At 37.0% G+C, this 21,863-nt stretch overlaps 2 protein-coding genes across 4 annotated transcripts in view; both read right to left on the bottom strand.

Annotated features, from left to right (window-relative positions):
- LOC127454298 (protein argonaute-3-like) overlaps positions 1-11,592 on the bottom strand; it is a 70,620-nt gene extending 59,028 nt beyond the window's left edge. For both annotated transcript variants that reach the window (XM_051721400.1, XM_051721401.1), the window contains exon 1: positions 10,884-11,592. In XM_051721400.1, the coding sequence (XP_051577360.1) occupies positions 10,884-10,902 (19 nt within the window). In that variant the 5' untranslated portion in view covers positions 10,903-11,592. The remainder of the gene's footprint in view (positions 1-10,883) is intronic.
- A 3,544-nt stretch (positions 11,593-15,136) lies between these two features.
- LOC127454299 (protein argonaute-1) overlaps positions 15,137-21,863 on the bottom strand; it is a 59,692-nt gene continuing 52,965 nt past the window's right edge. For both annotated transcript variants that reach the window (XM_051721403.1, XM_051721402.1), the window contains exon 19: positions 15,137-19,346. In XM_051721403.1, the coding sequence (XP_051577363.1) occupies positions 19,238-19,346 (109 nt within the window). In that variant the 3' untranslated portion in view covers positions 15,137-19,237. The remainder of the gene's footprint in view (positions 19,347-21,863) is intronic.

The following is a 21,863-nucleotide window of genomic DNA, read 5'->3' as shown; positions in this document are numbered from 1 at the left end:
GTGATTTTAGCTGAAAGGGGAGTAGTTTGCATCCCATTGTAAGTTCACCATTCTCAAGGAATATGGAGGTTGGCAAAACAAAGGTCAGGCTTTTGCAAGGATAGAGGGTGGTAATACCAGAATTTGGCAAAGTAAATGGCAGAGGAACATCCTGAACTGTGACCACAGCAAGACCGCATTAATAAGATCCATTCTGGGTTAAGATTCCACCTTAGCTGGGTAAATGGTGCACTGTGTTGCGAGCAGACCCAATATGCTAACAGCACAGAAAGAAATAAGAAAAATTATTAAGCACAGACAGGGCAATTGTAAACAAAGAAATCAGAAAAGTTGTTTCAACTAGTTTAGAATGGGGTAATCTGTTGCCTATCCTTGGTCAAGCTCTGTCTCTCATACCCCATATGTCTCCTTTCAGGGTTATTTTCTGGTCGAAATTCCTTTTTTTTTTGCCTTCCCCCAACTAAACTTCAAAGAAAAAAACAGGCCGTAAAAGCCATGGAGGGCCCCATCGACAGAGAGTTTGTTAAGCCCCCATATGTAACTGCCATGAAAACATTCCCCAGGCTGACATCCCACTCCAGAGGGCCCTAAAACCTCCTTCCTCTTCCACCATTTTCTACCTAATTTATGCCGCACACCAATGTCAGAAATTAACTTCTCCTTAAAGGGTCAATAATTGCCCCCTGGATGTAATTTTCAGCGGTATTGTTTACATTTGTGATGGCATATTTTTCTAAACATACATTTAAAAAAATAATGTGCCATTTTTATTTTCAAATATATCTAATCAGTTAATTTACATAAGTTGTCAATTTGAATAAATTTGATATTCAAGATATTTTCATGATGATTTTGTTGATGGTTTAAAATTAAGCAACATCATAAATAATTGCAATGATTTAAAGGAGCTCTTTTTATTTGACTTTTAATTTTCCTAAAGAGTGTGACTACACTAGTTTTGCGATACAAACGTATGTGAGATAGAAGTCCTGTTTACACTTGGTATGTACGTTTTGGGCATTTTGTCTACTCGAGCACTCAAGTACTCAGGGGTGTGGGGGAAGGGAACATCGGCATGGAATTACCTGCATTTATGTATAAATTTGTCTTAAAATCTGGTTTGATCTTCATCTAAGTTACAATAATGAACAAACACAATCTATTTAACTAATAGAACACAAATTATTATATTGTACTTGCACATACTGAATACATCATTCAAACATTCACAGTGTAGGTTGGAAAAAGTATGTGAACCCCTAGGCTAATGACGACAACAGAAGCTAATTAGAGTTAGAAGTTGGCAAACCTGGCATCCAATTAATGAAACAAGATTGGAAGTGTGGGTTAGAGCTACTTTGACATAAAAAGTACCAAACATTTTGAGTTTGCTGTTCACTAGAGACAACTGTTGACTTGGACCATGCCTCACAAAAAAAAAAAAAAAAAAATCGATCTCAGAAGACCTTGTTTAAAAGAATTGTTGCTTTGCATAAAGTTATCTTGAAGAGCTTAGCTATTCATCTGTCCACAGTTAGACAAACTGTCAATAAATGGAGACGATTCAGTACTGTGGCTACTCTCCCTAGAAGTGGCCGTCCAGTCAAGATGACTCAAAGGGCACACCACAGAATGCTCAATGAGGTAAGAAAAAACCCTAGAATGACAGCTAAAGACTTGAAGGAATCATTGGAACTGGTTAACATCTCTGTTCATGAGTCTACTATATGGAAAACATTAAACAGGTATGGTGTTCATGGCAGGACACCACGAAGGAAGCCCCTGCCTTCCAACAAAAACATTGCCGCGCACCTGAAGTTTGCCAAATAACACCTTGACACTCCCTAACGCTACTGGGAAAATGTTTTGTGGACTGATGAAACTAAGGTTGAATTGTTTGGGAAGAACACGCAGCATACGTATGGCGTAAAAGGGCACCACATACCAACATGAAAACATCAACCCAACCCGGTAAAGTACGGTGGAGGGATCATCGTGATTTGGGGATGCTTTGCTGATTCGGGGCCTGGACCGCTTACCATATATGATTTCCCAAGATGATCAAGGTATTCTACAGGACAACGTCATGTTGTCAGTAGAAGTTGGGTGATGCAGCAGGACAATGACCCTAAATATCAAAGTAAATACACTACAGCAGTGATTCCCAAAGTTTTATTGTAGTATACTGTAGTCCGACATATCAGTAGGCCTAAGTTACTCAGTGATTGTTGGCCAATGTTACAGTAATGTCATATCATATTGAAAGAAGAGATTATTTTAGCTTACAGTAACCAATCATATCATATTTGTGGATCTTCTGTAGAAGTGAGCGATGGCCAGGCCATGGAAGACACCGGCTGTTCACACCAGAACAGGAGATCGCTATTGTGAATATGGTGGTGGCAAACAATACTATTAGACTACAAGAAATCCAGAACCACATAATTGCAGACAACACAATATTCAATAACATTCACCAGGTGGGATTGTCTACATTTGAATGTGTATTACAGTGCAACCGAATCCGGATGAAACAGGTCTACAGGGTGTCATTTGAGCGAAACTCAGAGAGGGTTAAAGAACAGCGCTATGAATATGTGCAAGTAAGTACTATACTATGAATTTACTATCATATCAGCACTGTACAGACACATTAAAGTACTGTAATCCAGTGTTTTGTGCCTCACCATATTGACTGCTCTAGGTCTATTTCACATATTGTCTGAAACGGACAACAAGACAGTCTTGGAGCTGGATGCCGCTGCAATTCAGCACATTTATATTTACACTGATGAGGCTGGCCTCAACCTAGCCAAAAGAAGGGGATGGGGATGGAACATTATTGGCCACCATGCTATTGTGAACGTCCATGGACAGCAGAGGGAATATTACCATGTACGCAGCCGTTAGCCAGCAAAGCATCCTCCATCACCATGCCAACCTTGGTCTCTAAAAACCACGCTTTTCTCATCACATTCCTGGACACCCTACATGGCATCCTCATTCCAGTCGAGCAGAGGGGTGGACCAGAGCAGCCCAGGTATGTTGTCATCTGGGATAACGTGAATTTCCACCAGGCTGCTCTGGTCCGCAACTGGCTCATCGAACACCCACAATTTATTATTCTATACCTCCCACCATATTTCCCATTCCTAAACCCAACTGAAGAGTTTTTTTTTCGGCATTGTGACGGAAGGTGTATGACCGCCATCCCCTCAGACGCATACCTCTTCTCCTGGCAATGGAGGATGCATGTGGTGAAGTGGATGTGGGGGCTTTCAGCGGCTGGATACGTCACTCCTGCAGTTTAGCCAGGGAGAACATTGTTTGTGATGTAGATGAGGTGCTGTGGCCAGACCAAAATAGGAGGCAGGATACAGCCTAATTTCTTTTTTTCTCACATTTTGCATGCGTTTCTGTCTTTTTGTGTTTAGAACTTTGAAAGAATGAGCCACTTTCATTTTTTATTTTTGTACAGAAAACCCCTTTTTCTTACTGAATGTTTTTCCTGGTTTTCTCCTGTTGGGTATGGAAAGTGTTACATACAAAACACAAGTGTTCAGAAATACTACATTTTGGAAATAAATTACAATGTTTTTGTTACTGTATTGCATTTGTGTGTGTTTGTTTATTTGAGTAGGTATACATTACTGTAACAATATTTTACAAACGGCTACAGAGTAACACTGAATGCAAAAGGCATAAACCTACTGATGGGATATTTAATGTAGTGCTTTGTGTTGAGCACATCAGTGTGCTGTTTGCTGGTAGACATATCTATTCATATGACACGTGTCATTTTGATGCAAAAAAAAAAAAGAAAAAAAAACATTTTGGAAAGAGATAAAACAGTTCTGAATGCAGTTTGCTAGATATTTGTAGACATTTGCATTTTGTTTGTGGTTTTGTGTTTGTGTTTATATTTTTGGGACAATGGCCCAAAGATTCAGCAAACATGTGTAAACAATTAGGAAAAACTGTCATTGTAATTTTTTATTAGTTTTTTATCATTATGGTCAAATTATAGCTTTTCAAAAATATACAAAGTCCATGTATTCCATCAATAAATGATGTCTTGAAATTGCATCTATTATATTGCATACATTTTTTTGTTTCATGTTTGTTGTTTATATGCCTAATTTGTACTTATTTTACATTGATATGTAGAACGTAAATGTAACAAGTGCTAAAAAGATTTTTAAAAAAAGAATCCGACAGTGGATTTTGCCGATACCGATAACTAAGGTGGTGGGAAAGGCCGATAGCAGATTAATTGGGTGATCATTTTTTAAAATAGATTTATAGAAAGTCAACAAAAAGAAAAAAAAAATCTTCTCTCTTTACTTGCCGGGCAAAGACAAAGAGTCCAAAATGAAAAAAAAAAAAATCCCAGATGCAGTTTGTGTTCAACCAAAATCCTAATAAAAAAGGAAGATTGCACATAAAGCAGGACTTTTAAGTATAAACAAGCCTGAAACACACTGGGGACTCTTATTTTGAAAAGATGAAAAACTATCAGCAACTATCGACATAGATTTTTCAGATAACCGATAGTTCCAAAAAAGCAACCATTGGCACCGATTAATTGGCAAAACCGATATATTGGTCTACCTCTAATTTAGGCAACCTTTTTTATTGAAATGCTGGACAGGACATGAATACACAAATAGTTGAATACAAATACCTTAATACATGGATCTAAAGTATCGATACAATATCGTGATTAAAAAGTATCACAATATATTGATATTTGGTTGTACAGACAAAGCCCTACATGCTTTCAGCTACCAATAAGACTGTAGTACTAAGTTCCATTTAATACATTTACCTATGTTTACCATTGACTGCCCCAAGACTAACTTATCACCATCACTGGAGTCCCATCACAAACTTTCATTATCCATGAAAGGCAGTGACACCCCCATCCACAATGCTAGTTTCAGGCTAACTGCACTCTCCATAGAAACCAGCCATAGTATGTCATCTACTTATGGGCGATGGAAGGGGGTCGTGAGGATATTGTTAAAACATCATGGAATGAGGGGAAGAGTGTGCAAAGAACGTCACTCCTCCCCTGCTTTGGCACTGCCAAAGAAACTGTCATTAAAAGTCAAAATGGCACACAGTGTGGCACAGCGGAGCAAATTGAGAACGACTGAGAAAACTAGACACTTTGATCATAAAGTGTTGTAATCGTGGCGTCATGTTCTCGTGAGGTCCCACAGACAGTTTGTGCAACCTGTGCAGGAAAATTACATAAATTTGTCTGTTCCACCCACCTGTAGCATTACCTCAAAATGAAAACCAACAGGGGGATTCCCCTCTGCGGTGGCCCTCCTTGATTCGATGACAGAAACATCTGGTATTATTAAACATCTCTAACCATGCCATATTAAGCATCTGACCAAGTGAAAGCACAACAGTTTGGTTTCTTCAGGGTCACTGGCCACTTAGTTCTCAAAAGAATGTTATTATCGTGTAGCCAGACTTTTAATGTTATAAAAGCAGTTGATTCTGCCCCAGAAATGCCCACTTAGACATGTAAAGCAAGCAACAAACACAAATTAAACCACATAGACCAGCATGATAAAATATATATATATATATATATATATATAAAAAAAATTGAATGACATTCTCAGAAAATGGCTGTACAGAATACATAGAAAAATAGCTAAAAATGTATGTAGATTTTGTGATCAGAATTTCCATCCATCCAAAAAACAATACCTTGAACATTTTGAATCTAATTGGCTGCAATAGCTGTTTGGTGAAAATGAAGGTTTTTCTGAGATGACTATATTCACAACATAGCACTGCCTCTCGTAGCTCATTGCTTAAAGGAATATTACGGGTTCAATTCAAGTTAAGGCCAATCAACAGAATTTGTGGCATAATGTTGATTACCACAAGAATTAATTTCGATATCACTATGCCCTTTCCTTTATAAAATAGCAAAAATCTGTGTTACAGTGAGGCACTTACAATGGAAGTGAATGGGGCCACTCCGTAAACGTTACAATACTCACTGTTTCAAATGTGAGACAAGACGTAAACATTATGCGGGTTAACATGATTTTAGTGTGAAAATCACTTACTAAACTTTTCTGTGTAAAGTTATAGCCAATTTTACAACTTCGTTCCCTTGACAATATAATGTCAAAAAACCCTATAATGACTGTAAAAATGCCGGTTTATGACTACCACCCCTCGCGAGTCGCGAGTTCGAATCCAGGGTGTGCTGAGTGACTCCAGCCAGGTCTCCTAAGCAACCAAATTGGCCCGGTTGCTAGGGAAGTTAGAGTCACATGGGGTAACCTCCTCGTGGTCATGATTAGTGGTTCTCGCTCTCAATGGGGCGTGTGGTAAGTTGTGCGTGGATCACAGAGAGTAGCATGAGCCTCCACATGCTGCGAGTCTCCGCGGTGTCATGCACAGCGAGCCACGTGATAAGATGCGCGGATTGACGGTCTCAGAAGCAGAGGCAACTGAGACTTGTCCTACGCCACCCAGATTGAGGGGAGTAACCGCACCACCACGAGGACCTACTAAGTAGTGGGAATTGGGCATTCAAAAATTGGGGAGAAAATGGGATAAAATTAAATGACGATTAAAATAAAAAATTAAAAAAGACGATTTAAACAACTTTACAGCTCAAATAACACATGAGTTTTAATAGAATTCATTTATTTTATAAAATTATAAGTTTCACATTTCTGTGTTAAAACCCTCCAAAAATTGGCCCCATTGACTTCAACAGTAAGTGTCTCACTGTAACCTCGATTTTTTTCTTTATTTAAAGAAATAGAGACGAGTCGAAATTATTTTTTGTGGTAATCAACATTATGCCACAAATTCTGTCGAATGAGCTTAAATTGTTTTGAACACTGAATATTCTTTTAAAATGTTTTTTTTCTCTCCCCTTTTTCAGAGCAAATACATTAGCATTGAAACATATGATGAATATCTTTGATTTATATTTATGTATAAAATATTTACAATTTTAGCTATTTTTTTATTTTTATTTTCAACTTTTTTTTTTGCAATATCTACTACTGTATAATGTATTCACACTGAGCACTTTCTTAGGTACACCTGCACACCTACTTATTCATGCGATTATCTAATCAGCCAATCATGTGGCAGCAGTGCAGTGCATAAAATCATTCAGATATGGGTCAGGAGCTTCAGTTAATGTTCACATCAACCATCAGAATGGGGAAAAATGTGATAGTGATTTGGAGCGTGGTATGATTGCTGGTGCCAGATGGGCTGGTTTGAGTATTTCTGTAACTGCTGATCTCCTGGGATTTTCACACACAACAATCTCTAGAATTTACTCAGAATGGTGCCAAAAACAAAAAACATCCAGTGAGTGGTAGTTCTGTGGACGGAAACACCTTGTTGATGAGAGAGGTCAACAGAGAATGGCCAGATGGGTTTGAACTGACAAAGTTTATGATAACTGTACAATTGTAGTGAGAAGAATATCATCTCAGAATGCACAACATGTCCAACCTTGAGGCGGATGGGCTACAACAGCAGATCACGTCGGGCACTTTATTTGGACCACAGTGTTCCTAATAAAGTTCTAAGTGAGAGTATCCATCTAAACCTACATTGGAATAGGGCTGGGAAAAAATATAGATTTTCAGATTAATAGCAATCTTCATTTGAGCAATCTAGATATCGATTCTTGAAATCCCAAGATCAATCTTTTACTTTAAGGTTTTCTTAAGTTTTGGTTGTGTTGATTATTACATATATTTAAAAAATAGCAATAAAGTTTGAAGTTGTGAGGGGAAAACAAACAGTCTCACAGCACAATCCACACTATTTATATACAAACTTGTGAAAGCCTGATTTCTCATCATCAGCACAGCTTTAATGGAACTAATTTTCTTTTAAGGGAAAATCCAATTTTCAAAATAACCTTTCTTCACAAAGCCCCCTCAGATGGGGGTATTCCAGAGAACAGAGGTGACAAGAAAACAGAAATGAAAACACCTTAGTCAACACAGAAGTACACCACAACAAGCAAAAATTTAAAGGGAGGGAATTCTTCAGGGAATGCACTTAAGAATGGGAAATGACAGTGATGAACTTGTGACCTTAAGGTCAGTGTGGCTATGAGAGGTCACTAACCTCATTGACCTAATTCTAACTAACTTCCAGCTCTATTCTTGTATTACATTAGAGGCAAAACACTTCCCAACATTTCTGACTAGCACTTCTTCAAAATCACAAAATGACTCAATTTGAAAACAACTGAATTTTGCCATGTTCTAATGCCCGTGATGAGGCATGATGAGATAACTGCTTTGACCTCAACCACCCTACAAAGAAACAAGCATTAGGCACTAGTGCAAACATGAGTCAAAAAGATTTCAAATGGGGGGCCTGGGTAGCTCAGCAAGTATTGACGCAGACTATCACCCCTGGAGTCGCGAGTTCGAATCCAGGGTGTGATGAGTGACTCCAGCCAGGTCTCCTAAGCAACCGGTTGCTAGGGAGGGTAGAGTCACATGGGGTAACCTCCTCGTGGTCACGATTAGTGGTTCTCGCTCTCAATGGGGCGTGTAAGCAAGTTGTGCGTGGATCGCAGAGAATAGCATGAGCCTCCACACGCTGCGAGTCTCCACGATGTCATGCACAACGAGTCATGTGATAAGATGCGCGGATTGATGGTCTCAGAGGAAACTGAGACTCGTCCTCCGCCACCCAAAAAATTGGGGAGAAAAGGGGATAAAATTAAATGACGATAAAAAAAATAAATAAAATGACGATTTAGACAACTTTACAGCAGAAAGGGGGATAAAAATGAGAAGAAAAAAAGATTTCAAATGGATCAATGTTCTATAAAAATGTATATGTTTTTTTTTTTCAGGTCTCGATAAAACAACTTTAAAGGAATATTCCGGGTTTAATACAAGTTTAGCTCAATCGACACATTTGTGGCATAAACCATAAACCACAAAAACATAGAAGTTGCAAAATTGGATAGAACTTAAGCTTAAATAAGCTATATAATTAGACTAAAATCATGTCAACATGCATATTGTTTACGTCTTGTGGCTATACTTCTGAAACATTGAGAATTTTGACATTTACGGATTGGCCCCATGTACTTCCATTGTAAGTGCCTCATTGTAACCCAGAGTTTTTTTGGGGGGTTTTTAACGCTCCTATTGTGTTCAGAATCTGCATTCACCTTTTGCATTCGCGGGTCAATTTTGACCTGGTGGAATTCAAGCTATATAAATAATTCATAACCCGATGACTTTCATCTAAAACTATATCGTAAGCCATTAATAGGTTCTTAATTGTACATACATGTAAAAAGACTGATATTTTTGTTATATTAACTGACAAAAGTTATTAATATGCCATTTTCTTTGACATTTCAAAATATACATTAACTACAGCAAAACCAGTGTGATACATGTTGATAAAAAAGATGTCTTCACATTTCTGGGAAATTTTATTTAAATATAACATAATATACAATTTATAGTAACATCTAATGTGAGAATTATTAGTAATTTGAATGAATTTCCTGTTACTCAACTGCTCAATACAACTTGGTGGTCAAAAGTTATGAAACCAACGTATTTTCAATTAAACATCATCAAAACAACTGTACAACTCAATTATACAACATTAATACTTCTTTATTACGTTTTTAAGGAAAATCTATTCTATTTACGCTCATGAACTGTTGAATGTTGATGTGTGAGTATACTGCAAGTATGCTGTAAGCATAAAGCCACAATTGATGCCCAGGTCAAAATTGACCCACGAACGCAAAATGTGAAATGGTTCTCTCTCTTAAATGTTTATTTATTAAAAAATCTGAAAAAATATGTATTGTGTGTATTTTGATAGTCTTGACAGTCACAAAGTTTGGTTCCTGTACTAAAAAATATGTGGTATTTTATAATTATTAGGCTTTATACCTCTCCCGGGTCAAAAATGACCCGAACGCAATAGGAGTGTTAAAGAAATGGAGGAATGAGTTGAAATAATTTTTTGTTGTAATCAACATTATGCCACAAATGCTGTCGCTTGAGCTTAACTTGCATTGAACCTGGAATATTCCTTTAAAATTCCCTGCAATTTCCAGGTCTGGTATGACCGTGGGAACCCTGACACAAGATTACTTTTAGACAAACATCTCACATATAGAAGTTTGAAATGATTAAACAATATATATATAATATTCAAAAATAAATAGAAGTATTTGGACACTTTAGTGTAACATATTTATAGCTAATGTGATGAATTACACCTGTAGCTTACTTTTAGGGCAAATATACCATTTAGAACAGCACAGACACCTGTATATAGTTGCAAGAGGTATCGATAGGTGGTTGCTAGGGTGTTATGGTTGGTTGCTAGGGTTTTCTGGGTGGTTTCTAGGGTGTTGAAAGGTGGTTGCTAGGGCATTGACAGGTGGCTGCTAGGGCTTTACGGTGATCCCAGGTGTTCTTGTTGGTTGCAAGGGTTTTCTGGGTGGCTGCAAGGGCATAGACAGATGGTTTCAAGGGTTTTCTGGGTGGTTGATAGGGCATTGACAGGTGGTTGCTAGGGTGCAGACATATGGTAGCAAGGGTTTTCTGGGTGGTTGCTAGGGTGTTCTTGCTGGTTGCTAGGGTTGGTTGCTAGGGTGTAGACATATGGTTGCAAGGGTTTTCTGGGTGGTTGCTAGGGTGTTGACATGTGGTTGCTAATGTGTTCTGGTTGGTTGCTAAGGTATCCATATCCTAGCCCATCTTTCGTGAACTTAAACTACAAAAACACTTCTCAAGAAAGAAGCTTAACTAATCAAAGTTTAAGTTAAAAGCATCGCCAGATGTGCGTGAGAAACCAAACAGAATACACACCTGTAGTTCCGATTTCCATTCATGAGGTCTCTGTCCGGTTCTGTCCCCGGCTCGTAGTACACGAACTTCAGAAGACTCTTAATGTGCTTGGGGAAGGGGAAGAAAGTGCCCTCGAACCGGTCAGAACCAAAACGAGTGTCTCCTCACTAGTTGTTGGTTCGAATCCCAACCGAAACCACCTTCCTAGAACCCCGTATACCAAAGGAGGCCGTTTAAGACCCGAAGGGCAGGTGTGTAAATCAAACTATCCCGTCCGGATTTTAGGTTCGATTGACAGACGTGCCGGCCAGCTAGCCATCCAGCTAAAGCGAGAAGTTCCCCTCGGAAACAGTCCCGAATCGGTATTTCTGTGACGGCGACGTCTTCACAAACGCGTCTTTGGAAAAGCTGAGGCGAACGTTGAGGTGTTGTGTCGTTATAACATGTGAAAGTTCACTTATGTCGCCTCCACAGAGCGCTAGCCCGCTACTGCTAGTGGCCAGGCTAACCAGCTAAGCTACATTCCCATCTGACAGGGAAAAAATCCATAAAACGACGTCTTCTTTGCACTTAAAATCCCCGCCCACCCGTTAAATCCGTGACTTTCTAAATCGCTTGTTTCACTTTATTTATCGCCCGCTGTGAGGTAAATAAGTCAGAGTTGACCACTCTCTCAGGGTTTTTCCTGACTGTCTGAACCTCCGTGAAACTCGCTCGAGCTAAATATGGAGCGTCTGATCCTCCGCGAGCACGACTCACGGACCGCCGCCAGTGCCGTGCGCTGATTGGTTGCAAGGGGAACTGGAGGCGGGGCGTCGTTTTAGTCAGCTTCCTGGGTGTCATTCATCATCATCAACATCATAAACTAATTAGAACAATTTATTAACTTTAATATGCTGAATCAACTTTTAATCACATGCAGGATATTAATTATAGATGTACAGAATCACTAGTTAAAATACATCAAAATTACTCCTAGTAAAATTAAAACATTTGTATATCAGTACAGATGCTGCGCTAGTAAAAACGTTCATTAGTAATATCATAAATGACGTCATTGTTCGCGGAAATGCACATTCTTGATATCAAAACTAAAATGTCAATTAGTAATAAATTTAATTCCTGATATCTGTAGCTAATTGCATTGTCATTCACTCCTGTTCAAAACGCAGCTGTCTAAAATTAATTTCTTACTAGCTGAAAATCCCATATCAGCAATGCACTTCTTACTAGTAAAAATTATAATTTTTGATATTAATAATTACAACTAAATTACAACTAAATTAGATCTAAATGTATTTTAACATGTTAGATTTAGTATTTCAGATGTTAATAAATTGGAGAGTAACCCTGCACTTCTTACTAGTAAAAATTATAATTTTTGATATTAATAATTACATTGTTACTAGGTGCAATCTCGTTTGACTTTTAATCATTCGCAGGATATGAATTTTTAATATCAACAATTACATTTTCACAATGCTAATTCTTGATATCAGGAATGTAATTTCTACTAGTGAAAATGGTCATTCTTGATATAAATAATTACATTTGCACTAGTAAAAAGGTTAATTCTTGATATCAAAGGGGGCCTGGGTAGCTCAGCGAGTATTGATGCTGACTACCTCCCCTGGAGTCACAAGTTCGAATCCAGGGTGTGCTGAGTACTGTTAAGTTGTGAGTGGATCGCGGAGAGTAGCATGAGCCTCCACATGCTGTGAGTCTCCGCGGTGTCATGCACAACGAGTCACGTGATAAGAAGCGGAGGCAACTGAGACTTGTCCTCCGCCACCCGGATTGAGGTGAGTAACCGCGCCACCACGAGGACCCACTAAGTAGTGGGAATTGGGCATTCCAAATTGGGAGAAAAGGGAATGAAAAAAAAATGAAAAATACTAACTATATAAAAAATGAAGTCATCACTTGCAGAAATACACATTCCTGATATCAAAAATAGAATTTAGACTAGTATAAATTTTAATTCTTGATATCTGTAATTGGATTTTCACTAGTAGAATTTCTGATCTGTCATTCAAAACGCAATTACAGATATCTACAATTAATTTCTTACTAGCTGAAATTCCAATTTCACATATCAGCAATGCACAACTTACCAATAAAAAATTTCTTTTTTTATATCAATAATCAAATTGTTACTAGTGCAAATGTCCATTCTTTATATCAAGAATTAAATTGATATAAAGTTGATATAAGTTGTAATTCAACCGTTGATATCAGGTATGTATATTTATACTAGTAAAAATGTAATTATTAAAATGAAAAATTATCTTTTTACTAGAAAGAATTATGTAGCTGATTTGTGTTTGGAATTGCAACTACTAAGAAATAAATTTTCGATATCTGTAATTGAGTTTTGAATGGGGTGAATGAGAGATCGTTGTGAAATTTTACTAGTGAAAATGCAATTACAGATATCAACTATTACAGTTTTTACTAGTTGAAATTCCATTTTTTATATCAAGAATGTGCATTCCTGCGAGTGATGACGTAATTGTTTATATCAAGAATGAATGTTTTTACTAGTGCAAATGTAATTACTGATATCAAGCATTGCCATTAGAAACTAGTGAAAAATTTAATTGTTGATATCAAAATTCATATCCTGTGAATAATTAAAAGTCAATTCAGCTAAGGGGGCCTGGGTAGCTCAGCAAGTATTGACGCTGACTACCACCCCTGGAGTCACGAGTTCGAATCCAGGGTGTGCTGAGTGACTCCAGCCAGGTCTCCTAAGCAACCAAATTGGCCCGGTTGCAAGGGTGGGTAGAGTCACGTTGGGTTAACCTTCTTGTGGTCACTATAATGTGGTTCTTGCTCTCGGTGGGGCGCCTGGTGAGTTGTGTGTGGATGCTGCGGAGAATAGTGTGAAGCCTCCAAACGTGCTACATCTCCGCGGTAACGCGCTCAACAAGCCATGTGATAAGATGTGCAGATTGACGGTCTCAGACGCGGAGGCAACTGAGATTCATCCTCCACCGCCCGGATTGAGGCAAGTCACTACGCGACCACGAGGACTTAGAGCGCATTGGAAATTGGGCATTCCAAATTGGGGAGAAAAGGGGAGATAAAAAAAAAAGTCAATTCAGCTTGCCATACAGTTGCACTAGTAAAAACATTCATTCTTGTTATCAAAAATTACGTCATTACTTATGGAATTGCTCATTCTTGATATAAAAAATAAAGTTTCAACTAGTAAAAATTGTAATCACTGATATCTGTAGCTAATTGCATTGTCATTCACTCCTGTTCATAATGCAATTACAGATGTCTAAAATGTATTTCTTACCAGCTGAAATTCCATTTTAACATATCAGCAATGCACTTCTTACTAGTAAAATGTAACATTTTTGATATTACATTATTACTAGGTGCAAATATCTATTCCCGATATCAACTAAATTACATCTAAGACAAACAAAAAATTGTATATCTGTAAATGCATTTCAGCATGTCAGATTTGGTATTAAAGATATCTGAATATGGAGAGTAATTCATTATACCGTAAAAGGCATTCTTACTAGTTACAATCAAATTACTGATAAAAAAAAAATTGCATTTATACTAGCAATTATTGCTAATATGTGAAACTGGAATTTCAACTAGTAAGAGATACATATTAGATATCTGTAATTTCGTTTTGAATTAGTAAATGGCAGATATTTATTAAATTCTAATAACGAAAATGCAATTACAAATATCAAGAATTAAGTTTTTATTAGTAGTTATAATTCTTTATATAAAGAATTTGTATTTCTGTAAGTGATGACATTTTTATGAAGATTTAATGTTTTTAGTAGTGCAACTGTAAGAACTGATATCAAAAATTAGCACTTTTACTAGAAGTAATTATCCATAATTTATCCATACATCTATTTCTTGAATTTGAAAATCAGCGACACAAATTATGGAGTTAACCCATTCAGCAAACCTACTGCACTGGGGAAAATACTGTATATTTTTATCATTGGTGAGCCACACAGTATGTAAGAATCATAACAACAGCATTTACTAAGAACAGTGACATGCATACTTTAACAGAATGAATTGTTAGATTTGTTAGATGAATTGTATGAATTACAAATGCTGAATCCAGGATTCTGCCAGTGATGGGCAAAACACCGCAAAAATCTTTAAAAATGTGACTGCAATTAAATGGGATTTCCTTATAAAAAAAAAAAACAGCTGTATGTTTCAATGACCAGACAAACACCCATCCATGAACCACAAAAACATGACTGAACACAATATTTAATAAAAAACAACTTTAATTTTCTTTAAAAAATAACCGTTCCGAACAAAGTCCTCTCACTATAACATACAGAGCCAAAATGACTTGCTTATGTGTTCATTCATTGAATCTATTGGGAAGTGCTATGACAAGGACAGTTCTTTATCAGTGGCTTAATATTGCTTCAACAGTGAGGTCGGGTGAAGTTCACTCCCCAGTTACGCCACTGTGCACCTCCATGTTCTTCACCCATGTGGTGCCCCGTGGCTTTTGAGAGTCAAGTACTGCATCAGAATATTTTGTCTAGGAAAGACCAGATCAATATACAGTGGGGAATCAATAAAAATCAGCTTGTTGGGTTTGCTAAAACCTAATATATAAAGGCATGTCTTTGTATACATTTCATAAACATAAGTCAAAATAAATCATGTTAAACCGTTATGTCTTAAAATCCCTATGAATTACAACACACCATTTTCAAACGCTTTGAGGCTGAGTTGAGGCATCAACATTGCCGCCTTGTGGAGAACCTTTGCCACTCTACATTGCAAAAGGTTTCATTAAAGGAGTAGTTCAAGCAATCTGAACCGTATATCATTATAAACTCACTCTTATGTTGTACAAAACCTGTATGCTGAATGCAAAAAATGACATAAAACCAATAAAGTACCATAAAAGTAGTCTTGTGCACTAGTCTGCTGAAACCAAATGATGGCTTTGTGTGAGGAAGAGACCGCAATTTAAACCGTTATTCACTGATAACCTTCCCATCTAGTTCTCAAATATTCTCCACTGCGCACATTTGAACTGGCATGCCGCATTAGGTAACGACGCGTGCGAGAACCAGTGGCATTTTGGCATTCTGGCATGATGCACCGACATGCCTTTTTGAATCTTTTAACGCAAGATTTCAAAGTTTTGCCGTAAGGTAACAACAAAAGTTCAGTCTGTGCCTCACGTAAAGACATTGTATAACTTCAGAAGACTTGGAATATAGTGCACGATTCATATGAAATACTCTCATGGTGCTTTTAATGTTTTCTTTGATATACGTGGTCACTATGAACTACCGTTGTATGGAAAAGAGCTGTGTGAAGATACGTCAAAATTCCTAGTTGTGTTTGATGAATAAAATATCAGCATACCAGTTTTGGAACGACATAAAGGTGAGTAAATAAGACCGAACGGGAAATGTACAGCATCAAATGTATAAGGACACAATCTTAACGTGTATACAGAGAGGCTCCACTTACAACGAGTTCAGTTTAAACATGCAGTTCATACATCCACCATATGACATGATTACATGGCATAATGTACCCCTAACCTGTGGAAAAGGCATTTTCCTGCGTGCCCATCATGCTCACTGCATCAACAGAAATGAGGCGAGGGGTTAAAGGTGCTTGTGAGGTGGGCAGGGAATGTGGCAGTGTTACTGGCAAGACCTTTCCAAACAATGCAGGACTACGTAAGGGTAGGAGTGATGTGGGTTGTCGGTGGTCCATTAGGAAAGCAAAGCCTTCACAAGCCTGTGTGTAGGAAGGTTGTGGGTAGCTATATACATAAAGATATCCTGCATTATTTGATTTCTTGGTAGATACAAATGGATATCATAACGTGTGCGTCTCAACCTCCTATAGCAGCTCTAATGTGCCATACGAGTTTCTCTAGCTGCTCTCGGTGACCTTGTATTGCTTTGTTTACAGAGGTCAGTGGAAGAAACGGTTTAAAGGAATAGTTCACCCTGAAATGAATATTTTGCCATCTTTTACAGCCTCCTCCCCCGTCAAACGCATATTATTATCTTTCTTGGTTGAAACGCAAAAGATGCTAGGCAGAATGTCTGAGCTTAAAGGGTTGGTTCATCCAAAAATGAAACTTCTCTCATGAGTTACTCACCTTTAATCCATCCCAGATGCTTATGTCCTTCCTTCTTCAGCAGAACTGAAGGTTTGTGTAAAAAACTACATATTTTTTTAACTTAAAAAGTTAATAAAAGTTTTAATTATCGATTTATGTTTTACACCAACCTATCGATTTCCTTCAGAAGACATTAACTGATCAACTGGAGTCGTGTGGATTACTTTTATGCTGCCTAAATGTGACTTTTGGACCGTCAAACAGCCAGCAGCCTGATAACACCTGTTTACTTGCATTGTATGGACCAAAAAAATCTTCAGTTCTGCTGAAGAAGGAAAGACATACACATCTGGGATGGCTTAAAGGTCAGTAAATCATGAGAGGATTTTCATTTTTGGTTGAACTAACCCTTTAACAAGCAAGTGACTGAAAGTGGATGGTGATTTTTTATTATCAGGCTCCAAAAATGCACCATAAAATTTGTGGCTACACATTTGAAACAGTGTGTATTTTAATGTATATGGACTGGCCCCATTCACTTCCATTGTAAGTGCCTTAGTGTAAGGATCAAAGGGGGGATCAAATTATGCAACAAATGCTGTTGATTGAGTTTACCTTGTGTCGAGCATGGAAAATTCCTTTAAATGCACTGCGATCACCCTAAAAAACAATGGCATTTTCCAAGATTGACATCAAACTTGGCACAATGCATCCAAGGCACCATTTTTTATCTATAAAACAAGTGCAAAGAGATTTTATTCCTCACACAAAGCTACCGTATGGCTTTAGAAGACTTGGAATACAGCTACTTTTATTGTGTTTAGTCCTTTTTGGAGCTTGCCAGTATAAAGCATCCTTCACTTCTGTAGTATTTATAAGAGTAGTATCTCAAACTTTCTGCCTAACATCTCACTTTGTGCTTCACAGAATAAAGGGTGACACTTAACATTAATTTAACTGCATTAGTTAACATGAACTAACAATGAACAATACTTTATTTTAGTGCTTATTAATCTTGGTTAATATTAATTTCAACATATACTAATACATTTTTAAAATAAAGTTGTATATGTTAACATTAGCTAATGCATTATGAACTTACATGAACTAACAATGAACAATTGTACTGATTAATTAACATTACCAAAGAAATTGTTCACTGTTAGTTCATTATACCTAAAGCAATAATTAATGTAAACAAACAGAACCTTACTGTAAAGTGTTACCGAATAAAGAAAATAATATGGTTGAGTAAATGATGACAAAAATGTTCATTTTTCACTATTCCTTTAAGTGCAGGAAGATTTATGTGCACAGAAAGTGTGTGTGATGATTAAACTAGCAAAATCACCCCATTCTAGAAGAGCGTAGAGGAATCAAGTGCAAAAATATGCACATCTTAAAGACGAGGGCCCTTTTACACGGTTGGCATCGCATATGGCTGGTGCATAATGCTGGTTTCGATGTTATGCTGATGCAAGTGCACTTAACGCACCCCATGGTCCATCTATTGTTATGCGACCACTCTTTAACTAACGAGGCAAGTCTAAATACGATTGGCTACACCCGTGACACCGCCGCGACAATGGTGGGAGACACCTGTGTCTGTGGCATGCTACAGTCGATCGCCATCTGCACTTCGTTTGTGAGACTGTCGGTGTACAGCTTCACAGACGATACATTAATGCTGGCCGCGTGGTGTCTAAACTAAAACTAAGTGCTAATGTACCATATATTCACCAAAAAAAAAAAAAAATCGCAATAACAATAAAAAATAATGCAAAACGCAAGAAGTAAAACAATTCCTCTATTCGGGGCTTCTGCATCAAGTGCCCGAACAAACGGACATGTTAAAGGAATAATTCACCCAAAAATGAAACTCACCCTCATGTCGTTCCAAATCTCTATGACTTTCTTTTTGCCGTGGAACACAAAAGAGGATGTTAGGCAGAAAGTTGTAACGACATGAGGGTGACAGAATCTTCATTTTTAGGTGAACTGTCCCTTTAAGAGGCAGCTTTGTAGTGGCATACAAAACAACAGATTCATCTGCATTCTTTCCCTCCATATTGCATACATACTTACATGTAGGAGTGTGAAGGTAGTACACAATAATACACAATTAAATAAAAAAAAAGAGCATAGTTCAGCCAGATTAAACAAAACATAGTGTGTAACTCCATATTCAGTTCTGTCCAGGTGAACTGGTAGCACCCAGTGTACTGGCTCGAGGGGGTGCCCGGTGAAGGGTGGCAAAGAAACAGGCTCAGGCAAAGTACATGGTCCTCAGGGTGTCGTGGTGAATCTGCACAGCTTTAGCCAGCGCTTGGGGGTCCCGACCGTTACTCTGCCCAGAGACGTGGCTGCCTTCTCCGCTACGGATGGAGATACAAGATAAAGATTAGTTTAAAAACTGTAGGATAGCGTACTTTACTACCATGGGCTCCATTCAAAACCTCAGTGAGCTGCCTTTCTGTGTACTGTATACATGGGCAGCTGCCTTCCAAGGGGCCTGTAGAAGCCAATAATGTAATAACTACCGTTAATGTAATAACTGCCAATAATGTAATACATTTTCCATACAATTTGTATTATTTTTTTATTAACCCAGCCAATAATGTAAGAACTTATTACATTATGGGCAAAAATGTATTATGTTATTGGTTCAGAAATGTCATTACATTATTGGTAAGTTATTACATTATTGACTTTTATTACATTAAGAATGGAAAATGTATTACGTTATTGGCAGTTATTACATTAACGGTAGTTATTCCTTTATTGGCTGCTAAAGGGTCATTCACACAGGACGGATTTTTGCATTCTGTTTTTAAATTGTTTTTCTATTTAAAAATATGCTAGCAGGACAACGTCTCGCTGTTTTTCAGCATCTTGCAAACACCACATATTTTTAGCCGCCGTATCAAGTTAAAAAGAACTTAACCATTTATGCTCTGAAGGTGTTTTTAAAGATTTCCTATTTCAGTGGCATACCCAAAATTAAAGGCTTATACCTCGACAAAAAAAACAACAAAAAAAAACAAGGAGGGTCAAGTGTTTTAATGATATAGATTATGATACATTCTGAGACTCTCAGCCTAAGAAACTGCAGAAAAATCACACAAAAAACTGGGCCAAAAACGTATTGTTTTCTTCTTATTTTTCTAATTTGACATTATATATATCTGGGTGTAAATAACTTGGCTCTGAGAAACTGCTTTTGATTTGTTCCCAATCATGTCAACATGTCAAAATGTTGTGTTGATATGACAAATCAATCAAAATTTATAGCATTACAAAAATAATTTATTATTGTGTCCGAAAACGTCTCCATGTGTCCAAACAAATAAAACATAATAATTGTACATAAGAACTAATTACACATAAAAACACAACAATGACTAAAGGTTTGCATAGCATGCAGACATGATTTTAGTCATGAGATTTCACAGAATGAGTTTCATTCTGTGCCATTTGAGTCATCATTGAGTCTGTGTTGTGTACTTAGCACCATCTCCTGGTGGCCATATGTAACACTGTGCTTCATGTGGATTATCTAATGATCTATACATCTGATTACCTTGTGTGTGGGCTCCTTGAATGATAATCACCTCCTCTAAGTAATGGTATGTGATATTTTATGTTCCGTTTATTTGTCGTGAAGTTATAAGCGAAAACACAACATATAAGCAACACCAACTTAATTGTCATAGACATATACTTAGCTATTTCTCGCTATATTTGTTTCTGTGAGTAAAAAAAAATAGGCTGGTTGAATTCTACTCTTTGAGAGCTTTCCAACAACATATGACATATGATCCGTTTGATGTTTATACTGATTGCAATAATATGTATAGTGCAAAAGTTTTTTATACATTATCAAAACGGAACACTTCTGATTTGTCTGCAAATTTCAAAGCACTTGTTCAGTTTTGGTCATAATGCCTACATGCATTGGAAAGCAGAGCTTCTAACAGGGTTCGTACAGATGCTTCAAAGTTAAATTCAAGGACTTTTCAAGCACATTTTTATTTGTTTTCAAGGACTATGCTTGAGATATCATTAAAACTAATTCTTTATTTGTTAATTTTAAATTAAAATATTTTATTCATTCAGCTAATATATTTTTATAAAACACCACTTATTACAAGTACGTTATTACAAGATATGTTCTCAATGTGCATCTTTAACTACCAACTATGGTTCATTCATGACGTAATTGATGTGTAATTGTAGTGTGCTCCTTTAAAACACACTTCGCTTTTCAACAAAAGTGAATAAGTCTGTAAACAATAGTCCATATGACTCATGTGCTGTTCCATGTTTTCTAAAATCACAACAGATTTATGTAAGGAACTGACCGAAATTGCAAATGGGTCATACTCAAAGAATTTTGACTTTCCAACTTACAAAATACTGACATTTTCTGTTCAGTTCAGTTTTTGCCTATAAACGCTGAGGGTAAATATTTTGTAACATGCTGAGATTCATTTTTATTCATAAAGGACAAATTGGCTGTTGTTCTTTTATTATTTAATTTTGTTTCACGAACGAAGCAAGTTAACACTAAGATAACAGTAACGAGGGTTAAATGGGTTACAACACCAAATATTTTTATGAAAATTGTAGTTAAAATGTGAATTAATAACTTTTTAACATGCTGGGAAAAATCACTATATGCATATTTAAGCAGCCTCTGAACTTTGACCTTAAAAATTATTTTTCCAAAATGTAAAAAAAATGTAAAACATTAAAAAAAAAAGAAAAAAAAAGGTTTTTAACATTGATAACACCACTGCCATAAAATCAAGGGACAAACGTTCTTTTTAAATTAAATTATTAATAATAATAATTTTGTTTAGCAAAATAAACACATAAATAAATTTACATGT

Source organism: Myxocyprinus asiaticus, chromosome 16 (assembly GCF_019703515.2).
Source record: "Myxocyprinus asiaticus isolate MX2 ecotype Aquarium Trade chromosome 16, UBuf_Myxa_2, whole genome shotgun sequence".
Classification (NCBI taxonomy): domain Eukaryota; kingdom Metazoa; phylum Chordata; class Actinopteri; order Cypriniformes; family Catostomidae; genus Myxocyprinus; species Myxocyprinus asiaticus.
The sequence above is the reverse complement of the archived record's forward strand: the minus strand, read 5'-3'. Positions and strand labels throughout refer to the sequence as shown.